Consider the following 11914-nt stretch of genomic DNA (forward strand, 5'->3'; position numbering starts at 1 on the left):
TATGGTCACCTTGAGGTTGGACTACTGCAATGCTCTCTACATGGGGCTGCCCTTAGTGCAACTCCGGAAGCTGCAGCTGGTGCAGAATGCAGTGGCCAGGCTGTTGATGGGCGTCCCCAGGTGGGAGCACATCCAGCCTGTGCTTAAGACTCTGCACTGGCTCCCAACAGCATTCCGGATTCGCTTCAAGGTGCTGGTTTTGACCTTAAAAGCCCTTTATGGTCAGGGACCGGCCTACCTGCGGGACCGCCTTTCCCCATATGTTCCCCAGAGAGCACTGCGATCAGGATCCCAAAACCGCCTGGCCCTCCCTGGCCCTAAGGAAGTCAGGCTGATGGTAACCAGCATCTCCAGTTAAAAGGACCAGGGCGGCGGTGATGTGAAAGACCTCAATTCGTTTGTAGCGCCGTCCTATTGGAACGAGCTTCCTGCCGAGATCAGGGCCCTGCGGGACTTGTCACAGTTCCGCAGGGCCGTGAAAACAGAACTTTTTAGGCAGGCGTTCCGATAGGAGCAACGTCTTACCAGCAGCAGCAGAGAACAATGGAGGGGATGGGGGCAACCTCTTTGGGGGCCTGTAGAATTGGACCCCCTGTTCCAATGTTCTTGAAACTTGATAGATATCTTGGGGAGAGGCCCCAGCAGCTATCCTGCGAGTTTGGAGCCTCTCCCTCAAACCCCCTTTCCTCCAGCCCCCAGAATATACCCTATGTTTTCGCCATTGACTTCAATAGCCCATAGGATATAATGGGGCCGAAACTGACATTCGGCTGGCTCTGCTGGTACTGCCGAAATTTACATGCGGGAGTCTTTCTGCCAACTGAAATGGATTCGGCCGAATCTGAATCGGGCCAAATTTTTTGTTTTTTTGCACACCCCTAATGGGGGCAGACAAAGAGGCAGTGAGACGGGTCAAGATGCCTAAAGGGACTTGAGCCTGGCCTCAAGCGATGTACCAGGGTGGAAAGAAAGGGCTGCCGGGGATTTTGTTCCAAGGACAAGACTGACCTCTTCTCTTGAATCTACCTCCCCCAAAATGGGCCGCGGTACATAATGTTCTGAGTTCGAGTCCCAGCTGAGAACCGGGGCCTAACTGCTCCATAAAATAACACCTCCACAGTTACTTAACCTAATCAAACCACAATTTTAAGAACATAAGAGAAGCCAATGTTGGATCAGGCCAATGGCCCATCCAGTCCAACACTCTGTCACACAGTGGCCAAAAATACCAAGTGCCATCAGGAGGTCCAGCAGTGGGGCCAGGACACTAGGAGCCCTCCCAAGCACCAAAAATACAGAGCATCACTTGCCCCAGACCGAGAGTTCCTATCCATACCTTGTGGCTAAGAGCCACTGATGGACCTCTGCTCCAGATGTTTATCTAATTCCCTCTTAAAGCCATCCATGCTTGTAGCCACCACCCCCTCCTGTGGCAGTGAATTCCATTTTGTATTGGTGGTCGTGGTGGGGAAACAGCGGTTTGGCAAGGACACCTGTGGCAACACTCGAACCCAGGACTCGCCCGCCTGCCACTGCTTAGCTGCAGCCCCGTCCCGGCTCCCTGCCTTGGGAACAGAACTGCGACGGCTCACCGTCAGCGAGGGCAAGGACAGCGGGCTCTCCCCCGAGGTTCCGTAGGGCGAACATGGCCCGGTAGCGCTCGAAGAGCGGCCGCGATTCGTCCAGCAGGGCTTCCCTCAGCTTCCCCACATCCTCCTCTGGGGCAGGGGGGGCCGGGTCCACGGAACTGTAGGGACCGGTCGAGGGCTCCGCTTGGTGCGTCTGAAACCACTCCAGCCTCTTCACGGCCAGCTGGCACGTTTCGGCGACCTGCAAAGTTTAACACAAACTAAGATTCTCTCTCGGCTCCCTTCCTTTTCTGATTCACCCATTAAAGACTGGACCAAGGACAGACCCCCTTATCCAGGGGCAACGCGCATTTCAAGCTGCAGGACGAAAATGTGACACTGGCTGCCGAACTGGAGCTCCTCGGCTCTTCTGCTTTAAACAGACAAAGAACACAAAAGATTCTTCGTGACTGCAGAGGTGTGGCTCAAATTTCAGAAGCCGCAGGCAGAGTGGGAAAAGATTTCGGGCGAGGGGGTATAGGGGCTGCTATGCGCTGCTCCCTACCCCCTTATCTGACAAAACCAGAAGAAATGGCCCTGACCTGGATAGCCCAGGCAAGTCAGATCTCTGAAGCTAAACAGGGCCGACCCTGGCAAGTATTTGGATGGGAGACCTCCAAGGAATACCAGGACAGGGAGGCAGAGGGAGGCTATCAAGCCACTCCTCTGAACATCCTCCGTGCCTCAGTAGGAATCGCCAGAGGTCACCGTGACCTCCAGGCACGGGCACACGCACATGCAAAAATATCCCCCCCAAAACCCAGAATAAATTATGCAAATGTGTTTACTTTGCATCCAATAAAAATCCTTATTCCTTTGGAGCAGAGTTTGGATAGGACAGCCGCAAGAGAGACAGAAAGGGCTTGCTCCTAGCCAATTCCTCCTCCTCCTGCTGGATCTGGGGACAGCGGAGAACACCTCCGCTCTCAACCTCCCTTTAAACATACGGTGCTCCAGCCATGCCCATCTCCTGACTTGTGCACATGCCCTTGCTCGCGAGGAGCCTATCCCCCCCCCCCCCCGGGCTGAAGACCCTTTGTTGAAACCGGGAATTTTCATATGCTAAAAACAAAGCTTTCCGTCCCAAAACTCAATGCCTGATTTTCAGAACAGTGCTTTGGTGGGGTGGTTAACCCCACGTCCTCACCCCTGTCTGCGGCCGTGTTGTCACAAATGAACACACATGAAGCTGTCCGATACTGAATCAGCTCCCTGGTCCATCAAGGTCAGTACTGTCTACCCGCAGCAGCTCTCCTGGGTCACAGGCGCAGGCAGTTGACTTCAGGGGCAGCCTGATCCTTAACTGGAGATGCTGGGGATTGAACCTGGGACCTTCTGCGTGCCAAGCAGAGGCTCTGCCACTAAGCCACAGTCCCTCTTTACAGCTCTCCAGGGTCTCAGGGTCTTTCACATCACCTCCTGCCTGGTCCTTTTAACTGGAGATGCCGGGGATTGAACCTGGGACCTTCTGCATGCCAAGCAGAGGCTCTGCCACTGAGCCACAGTCCCTCTACAACTCTCTAAGGTCTCAGGCGGAGGTCTTTCACATCACCTCCTACCTGGTCCATTCAACTGGAGATGCCGGGGATTGAACCTGGGACCTTCTGCGTGCCAAGCAGAGGCTCTGCCACTGAGCCACAGCCCCTCCGGGAGCTTTGGCAGGGCAAGGCTGTCCCCAGAGCCTTGCCGTCCGATTTACCTCAATAACGGGGTCCTTTGAGTACAGTCTCAAGACATCCAGCACTTTGGGGTTCCCAACAGCTCCCAAAGCTTCACCTGCAGGGAACCAGAGGGAAATTAGAAGTCTCGAGGAAGATCATTAGCAACAGGGGGAGAAAACTGATGCTTTGTCCAAGCTGAGGAGACATCAGAGAGGGGGGCCTTTTTGGTGGCCGCACCAAGCCCTTGGAACAACTTCTGACAACTCTATTTAGCGCCAAGTCCTTTTAGGTGCCAGAATGTGCTGCTTCTTGTTGTGTTTTTTTAAACAACAAATTTCCTGAAGCTAACGTGCGATCCCTGCCCTACCGCCCCCCAGTGAAATTACACAATTTTCTCCCGGTTCATTTACAGTCGGTGCAAATCCCATTTAATGCCAACTGCTCATTATTTAAAATGAGCAGAGCTTTACGCCTTTCTGCTAACATCGCCTTCGTCATTTAAATGAAGTTCCACAAAGCAGCCTTGCGCATTTTTTTTTACTTAAATGGAGGAAGCGTGACATGAATATTTCTGAAATGAATATGTGACTCCGCTCACATCCTGGACCAGAAACAACTTTCCTGGTTGCCTCCTGGAAGGGGCGGGGCCGAAAAGTCATGTGACACCGTGGGACACCTCAGCTCCTGGCCCGGTGGGGCTCTTACAGATGGGAAGCGATCGAGGAAGGGGAAGGATGAGAGTGAGTATGACGTAGTGGGGCAGAACTGTCAGACTAGGACATGCTTCAGATCCCCTCTCTGCCGCAATGCTTGCTGGATGGCCTTGACTGGTTACTTAGCCTAGGATGCCTCACAGGGCTGTTGTGAGCAATGTTTCCTCTAAGCTGTGGAGTCTTGTGTGCAAAAATTCTATTTTGTGAGCTACTGGCATTAAAGTTGTGAGCAAGCGATTTGGCCACTGCATAAATTAGTTTGCTCTGGAGCCCCATCCTCCCTGAGCGGAGACAAAAATGTGTGAGCCGGAGGCTAAAAAACTGTGAGCTAGCTCACACTAACTCAGCTTAGAGGGAACACTGGCTGTGAGGATAAAAACAGAGAAAGGGAAACCATAAACCTTTCTCTGAACTCACCAGAGGAAGGGTGGGATTAAAACAAAGTGGCATGGAGACAGACTGCCCAGCAGGCTTAAGATCAACAAACTTTAATTCTGGGTATTAGCTTTCGTCTGCATGCACACAACAAAGTTTGAGTCCAGTGGCACCTTCAAGACCAATTCTGGGTATAAGTTTTCGTGTGCACGCACCTGACAAAGTTTGAGTCCCGTGGCACTTTTAGGATCAACAAAGTTGAATTTCGTGTATAAGCTTTCGGGTGCATGCACCTAACAAAGTTTGAGTTCAATGGCACCTTTAAGACCAATAAAGCTTAATTCGGGGGTATAAGCTTTCGTGAGCACTTCGAAGAAGTGTGCATGCACACGAAAATGTATATCCAGAATCAATGCTCCCTCTGTGCTGTGGGGTTTTGTGAGCAAAAATTCCACTTTGTGAGCTACCGGCATTAAAGTTGTGAGCAAACGATTGGGCTACGGCATAAATTAGTTTGCTCTGGGGCCATCCCTTCCTGAGCGAAGACAAAAAGGGGTGAGCTGGAGGCTAAAAAATCTGTGAGCCGGCTCACACTAACTCATCTTAGAGGGAACACTGCCCAGCATTAAACTTTGTTGATCTGAAAGGTGCCACTGGACTAAAACTTTGTCCTGTCGCTTCAGACTAACACGGCTACCCCACCTGAATCTGCCCTGTACGCTAAGGGACGAAAGCCCCAGAACAATCTGGCTGATATTAAAAAGTAGGGCTTTTTTTGTAGAAAAAGCCCAGCAGGAACTCATTAGCATAATAGGTCACACCCCTGACAGCACCGCTCATTGGCATATTAGGCCACACCCTTGACAGCACAGCACATTAGCATATTAGGCCGCACCCCCATGTTACCAGAAGTGTGGTCATCCAGCCACACACCCCTTTTGCTTCTTATTCTGTTTACCTTGTTGTCAAACCCGAGCTTTTTTTGTAGCAGGAACTCCTTTGCATGTTAGGCCACACACCCCTAATGTAGCCAATCCTAATGAGTTTTTTCTGTTGGGTGTGGCCTATTAGGCTAATGAGTTCCTGCTGGGTGTGGCCAACTCGGGAGCCAGCCGGAACTCCGTTCCTGTGCGTTCCTGCCCAAAAATAGCCCTGCTAAAAGGGTTCTCTGGGGCAAACAGGAGAAGCCCCGTGTGGCCCCCAGCTCCCCTCACCTGCTTCGTGCCGGACCATGGGCTCCTGAGAGGCGTCCTGTAGCACGTGGAGCAGAATGGGGATGGCTCCTTCGTCCTGCATCTGCCCGAGGCAGTAGGCCAGCTCGTGCTTGAGAAGGGCAGAGTCATCCCCGAAGGCCTGGCTGATCCACTCGATGGCAGCCGGCCCCCCCAGGTTACGCAGGGTGAAGAGCGCCCGGAAGCGGCTCTTCAGGGGCTGGCCGGAGTCCACCAGGGTCTTGCCGATCCGCTCGATTTCCTTCTCCGTCACCATGCTGTGTCTGGTAGGGTGGATCCGGGCGCCCCCGGGGAGGCAGGACCACCTAGGCCAAAACTCGGCAGGCTCCTAGACGAGAAGCAAAGAGAGGAGGATGCCATGAGACTTCCCTCTCTCCAGAATCTGACTCGGCAATCTGATTATTTCCGACGAACACAAGGACAATGACGACCCCAATTAACGCAGGCATCTGGAGATCTTTTGGGGTATTAAGCTCGGATGCAAGTTTCTTTTTTTTCCTTTTTTTTATCAACAAAGGTTTATTCAAGGTTTTCAACGTGTAATGATACAAGAATATAACAACAATATGATGAGAAGAGCAAAAGGAGTAACAACAAACATTAGTTAACATTATCTAAATACTTAAGGAGGTATCATTATGCTCATTAACATAACATCTATCTTGCTGCTCCCCTCTGCGGTTTTAGCAGGAAGATTTAAGAAAATCCCCTACTCTGTAAGGTTCTGTGATTGTGATTCAGAGATTGAAACAATCGAACATGTATTCCTCTATTGTAGTTTGTATGATGACATTCAGGCAGCCTATCTAGAAGATATTCTTAAGAATGATGCCAAGCAATCCAATGACAGAAGGTTGTATCGTTTATTGGCTTCACAAAATATAGCGGTTATTGAAGCGGTTGCCAAGTTCTGTAACTGCCTTATAGCCCCGACCCCTGTAAATATGTGGCCTTAGTTAGGGATAATTCGGAACTGCGTAAACCGCTCAGAGATCCTTCGGGGTTTGGAGCGGTATAGAAATCTAAAGTATAAATAAATAAATAAATATTATAATGAGGAAGCTGTGTGTCAAATCCATGAACTGAATGGCGACTGTATGATTATGATCTATGCCAATAAAGGTTTTTTGAACTTTGAACTTTTACAGTTCATTGATGGGTTAGTAGCTTTAGCCTATATGTTACTTTAAACAATTCTATTTTCAGAAACAAAGCCAGTATTTATCATTAGCAAAAGAGGGAACCACGTCCTTTTCTGAGAGAAACTGAATTATTGGAAACCACTTACATATAAATGGTGTTTGATCATCCTCGTTAGTGTGATTAGCTATGCCATCCGCTATTTTCCCCATAATAAATAGCATCCAAAGCTTATCATACCACAGGTCTAATGACGGGCCTGAGACTGGTTTCCATCTAGCAGCTACAGTAATTTTAGATTTCCCTTGCTCGAAAGCCAGTCGAGTCCGACTCTAGGGTTGCGGTGCTCATCTCCGTTTCAAAGCCGAAGAGCCAGCGCTGTCCGAAGACGTTTCCGTGGTCATGTGGCCAGCATGATTAAACACCAAGGCGCACGGAACGCTGTTCCCTTCCCACTGAAGTAGTACCTATTTATCTACTTGCAATTTCTTGATTTCGAACTGCTAGGTTGGCAGGAGCTGGAACTAGAGATGGGAGCTCACAGTAATTCTAGCTGCAGCCAATAATAAAGAGATTGTTTCTGTCATTTGTTTTGGGGGAAGAGACTCCGGCCACACTTCAAGTAATATTAATTCAGGATGCTAATTTCACCTGTAGGATACGGGCAATTACAGTTTGGAAATCGTCACTATATGTCACAGTAGGCTGTGTAGCTTGAGCTGGACATAAGATAGAGGTCAAAAAAACAAAGAGCAGCACAGGGGAAATAAGCCACAGAACAATAAACTGTGCTCAAATAAAAAACAAAGACAAATCTATCAAAATATAATATAGGAGACACAGTCCAGTGCAATTCAAATACCGTGATGAAATTAGATACAGAAAGCCATATTGCACATCCAAAAGACACTGATATTTTAAGAAAAAATAACTTTTTGCCTTTGATTTGAGCTGAAAGCAGCTTTGCATAAGGAAAGAACATGTTGATGAAAGTCTTCCTTTTGGAGCAGAAGATTTGGGCTTCCTTTTAACTGGAGATGCCGGGGATTGAACCTGGGACCTTCTGCACGGCAAGCAGATGCCCTACCACTGAGTCACAGTCCCTCTTTACAGCTCTCCAGGGTCTCAGGCGGAGGTCTTTCACATCACCTCCTGCCTGGTCCTTTTAACTGGAGATGCTGGGGATTGAACCTGGGACCTTCTGCATGCCAAGCAAATGCTCTACCACTGAGCTACAATCCCTCTTTACTGCTCTCCAGGGCCTCAGGCGGAGGTCCTTCACATCACCTCCTGCCTGGTCCTTTTAACTGGAAATGCCGGAGATTGAACCTGGGACCTTCTGCACGCCAAGCAGATGCCCTACCACTGAGCCATGGTCCCTCCCAAGGAGAGAAGGAATGTGTGTTTATGTGCAGGGTGGGAAGCCAGGTTTGCAAAGCTTCCGTTCCCAGCCACTCAGATGCAACCATCACTTGCTCTAACTACAGCTTTTAAAAGCTTAGTGGGAGTGATTCTCCCATAAGACTTTTGCTCCAAGGTGGCTTCACTGAAGCCGAGTGTGTTGTAAGAGAAAGCCTGTTTAAGCCATGACTCCTCCGCTCTGGCATGTAACAATTATAGCTCTCTTACATACACACCTCAATCTGCAGGAAAAAAGATTTGGATGCTACACCCGGATCAAATCAAGCCTATTAAAAAAAGAACTGTAAATGAAGATTTGTTCTCTTCCGACCTCTCCCTCAATGGCTTGCAGCTTTGGAGAGGAGGGGATCATGGTCCATCAGGAAGACAGAGACTCCGACTCAATGACTATTTCTGTCTGCGGAGCTCGACTTCCGCATCTTCATTCTCTTGCTCCAGCCCAAAGTGCCCGCCCCCGGAATGGTGCTCTGGGCAATGCTCCCTGTAAGCTGTGGAGTCATGTGGGCAAAAATTCAACTTTGTGAGCTCCTGGCATTCAAGGTGTGAGTGAGTGATTTGGCTACTGCATAAATTAGGCCCCGGTCACACAGGCCGGATATCGCGCGCGCGGGGGGGGGGGAGGCGTGGCTGTTTGCCCCAGAGCAAACTACCGCACGGCAGCCGGATCAAGCCGGATCAAACGTCCCGCCCGACGTCCCATGGTTGGGAGGAGGTGCCGATCATACCTCACTCCTGCGGCGCGGCAAAGAAGCGGCCCCGCGGGGGTTGTGCTGGTTTTTTTAACCCAAGTGTTCGCACGCGCCGTGGAGACTTGACAAAAAAAACCCCTTTTAGCGACGGGACATGGGCGGGCGCCAGATGCCACGAGCTAACACCGGAAACGTGATCTGACGCCCGCCCTTGCCCCGCGCTTTCTGGAAACCAGTACCTCGGAGGTACTAGTTTTTTACAGCGCATCTTCGGAGTGAAGCCTCGGGTGAGCCACGGGAGCTCTACGCTTCCCAGATGTGGCGGTGAGATCGCGCCCGGAAAATCCGCCTATCTTCCGTCTCTCTAGCGTGCCTAATGCTCCGCGTGACCGGGGCCATAGTTTGCTTTCGAGCCATCCTTCCTGAGCTGAGACAAAAATGTGTGAGCCCAGAGGCTAAAAAACTCTGAGCTGGCTCACACTAACTCAGCTTAGAGGGAACACTGGCGACAAGGGCTCCCCGGGAACACCATGAAAAGGGGAAATTGCAGGTATCCCATGGAAGGGAGAGTGTCTGCAAAAGTCCCCCACAAGGTGCAATTAGGAAGGTCCCAGGTTCAAATCTCGGCTCTGCCACAAATTCACCAGGCAGCCTTAAACAAGCCCCTCCTCCTTCAGCCCATTTTCTGCGATACCGAAAGTAGGGTTGCCAGCTCTGGGTTGGGAAATACCTGGAGATATTTGGTGTGTAGCCTGAGGAGACCGGGATTTGGGGAGGGGCTTAACGGGGTATAATGCCATAGAGTCTACCTTTCAAAGTGGCCATTTTTCCCAGATAAGCTCATCCCTGTCACCTGGAGACCAGTTGTAATAGTGGGAGACCTCCAGCCAACACCAGGGGGTCGACAACCCTAACGAGGAGGTGTGTGTGAGAGAGAACACACGGCTTACCCTGCAAGGATGTCATAATGATAAGAACAAGGATGTCGTAATGATAAGAACATCATGCTGCAAGGATGTCATAATGATAAGAACAACGATGTCGTAATGATAAGAACATGTGAAGCTTTCTGAAAGCTAAAAATATTAAGGCATCCATGCAAGGACTTGAAAATGGATCCAAAGCAGGATTTCCCCTCAAAATCCAGGTGAGCTTTGGAGGTCTCTCAAAGAAGAGCAAATGGCTCCTTACAAATGCTCAAGTTTTTTGAAAGACTTGTCTAAACCAGTGTTCCCTCTAAGCTGAGTTAGTGTGAGTTAGCTCATAGTTCTTTAGCCGCTGGCTCACACATTCTTGTCTCCGCTCAGGAAGGAGGGCTCCAGAGCAAACTAATTGCTTGCTCCCAACTTTAATGCCAGCAGCTCACAAAGCAGAACTTTTGCTCACAAGCCTCCACAGCTTAGAGGGAACATTGGTAAACCCTCAAGTGGTTTGAGGAAAGGCTTCCATTCTGCTGGCCACTGGCAATAATTTGCACATAGTTTGCAAACATTCTTGCTGCACATTTCCCACCCTGTTTTGCGTCATCAGCTTGCCCCCAAGAGATGAGTCTCAGCGCTGAAAATTAAGCTGAATCCAATCAAAGGTCAATATAGAAACAGAAAACTGCAGTTGTTTGGTCGCAGCAACCGCTATACTGAGATAGAGTGCCCCTGAGCACGGGTGTTCAATTAAACTTTCACAGCTACAAGCCACCAGTGTTCCCTCTAAACTGAGTTAGTGTGAGCTAGCTTACAGTTTTTTGGCCTTTGGCGCACACATTTTTGTGGTCACTCAGGAAGGAGGGCTCCAGAGCAAACTAATCTATGCAGCGGCCAAATCACTTGCTCACAACTTTAATGCCAGTGGCTCACAAAGTAGAATTTTTCCCTCACAAGACTCCACGGCTTACAGGGAGCATCGCAAGCCACTGAATTAAAATGACAAAATCAAGGCAGGGCACATTCCATAGCAAAGAGTGCCCCCCCCAACTCACCTTCATTTTGTAAATATCCAAACTTCGAATTTTAAAACGATGCATGCAATAAATGCATTTCAAGTTATCTTTGTTACAGTTATTTCAGATGGTAATTTTATAATAGGGTTCTGGGGAGGCACTTTATGGGGGGAACAGACGGTCAATAGACAGTAAAGAGTTGCCAACCTCCAGGTGGGACCTGGAGACCTCCTAGAATTACAACGGATCTCCAGGCGACAAGAGACCAGTTCCCCTGGAGGAAATGGCTGGTTTGGAGGGTGGACTCTATGGCGTTCTACCCCACTGAGGTCCCTGCGCCCCCCAGGCTCCTCCACCCCAAATCTCCAGGAAATTCCAAGCCTGAAATTGGCAACCCTACAACAATCAAGTATGCAAACACATCCAAATTAGCACCACCTCGTTTTCCTTCCACGCAGTCCTTTTTAGAAAAAGGAAAACAGGGAGGGCACGCCTGATACTCTTCCAACCACCTTCCTCCTTTTCACAAATCGTAACCTCTACAAACGCACAATTTACAGGCATGCAAAATTAGCAGCAATTCCTCCAGAACCCCCCATCCCATTCCTAGAGAGCTCGCCTACCCCCTTCCCCCTCGTCTCCATAGTAACAGAACGGAGTCTCCCCCCTACTTCCTGCCTCCCGTACTTACGCCAAGCCTCACGCGTGCCTGAGTACTTTATGCGCCTGCGCAGTTGCTGTCAGGTCGCTGCTCGACCATTGGGCGGACTGAACCAAAGCTAACAAGAGGTGAGGGGGGGGAGGATAGAGTCTGGATTCACAGGCGCCCCCCCCCCCCCCCCCCCCCATACGCTTCTCTTTATGCTACTTCTCGATAAAAGAAAAGGGATAAAACTCTTTGGAGACCGGCCATTAATAAAGGGGCCTTTGTCTTCTCCCCCCTAATGTTATTGATGGATGCATCCAGTGAAAAAGGCGAGAAAGGCGTAACGGTCACCACGCATGCGTACTGATCGGGGAAGGCGTCGTCGAAGACGGTAGTGCGGCGCCCTCCTATGGAATCTTGGGAATTGTATGCCTTGGGAAATGATGTCATGGTATCTAACGCCACGTATGGC

The 11914-nt window shown here is 50.0% G+C and overlaps 1 protein-coding gene across 3 annotated transcripts in view; it reads right to left on the reverse strand.

Moving 5' to 3' along the window:
- Positions 1–11512, reverse strand: part of DOHH (deoxyhypusine hydroxylase/monooxygenase) — a 15299-nt gene extending 3787 nt beyond the window's left edge. The window contains exons 1-4 of one of the 3 annotated variants that reach the window (XM_015417158.1): positions 11488–11512; positions 5592–5937; positions 3328–3404; positions 1593–1830 (exon numbers count right to left, since the gene is read on the reverse strand). In XM_015417158.1, coding sequence (XP_015272644.1) covers positions 1593–1830; positions 3328–3404; positions 5592–5865 — 589 coding nt within the window. In that variant the 5' untranslated portion in view covers positions 5866–5937; positions 11488–11512. Of the gene's footprint in view, positions 1–1592; positions 1831–3327; positions 3405–5591; positions 5938–11234; positions 11335–11419; positions 11438–11487 lie in introns of those variants that run through there. The other 2 variants (XM_015417157.1, XM_015417160.1) reach the window with 2 other exon arrangements.
- Between the last annotated feature and the right edge of the window lie 402 nt (positions 11513–11914).

This window comes from Gekko japonicus, unplaced genomic scaffold (assembly GCF_001447785.1).
Source record: "Gekko japonicus isolate JY-2015 unplaced genomic scaffold, Gekko_japonicus_V1.1 scaffold1266, whole genome shotgun sequence".
Classification (NCBI taxonomy): Eukaryota; Metazoa; Chordata; class Lepidosauria; order Squamata; family Gekkonidae; genus Gekko; species Gekko japonicus.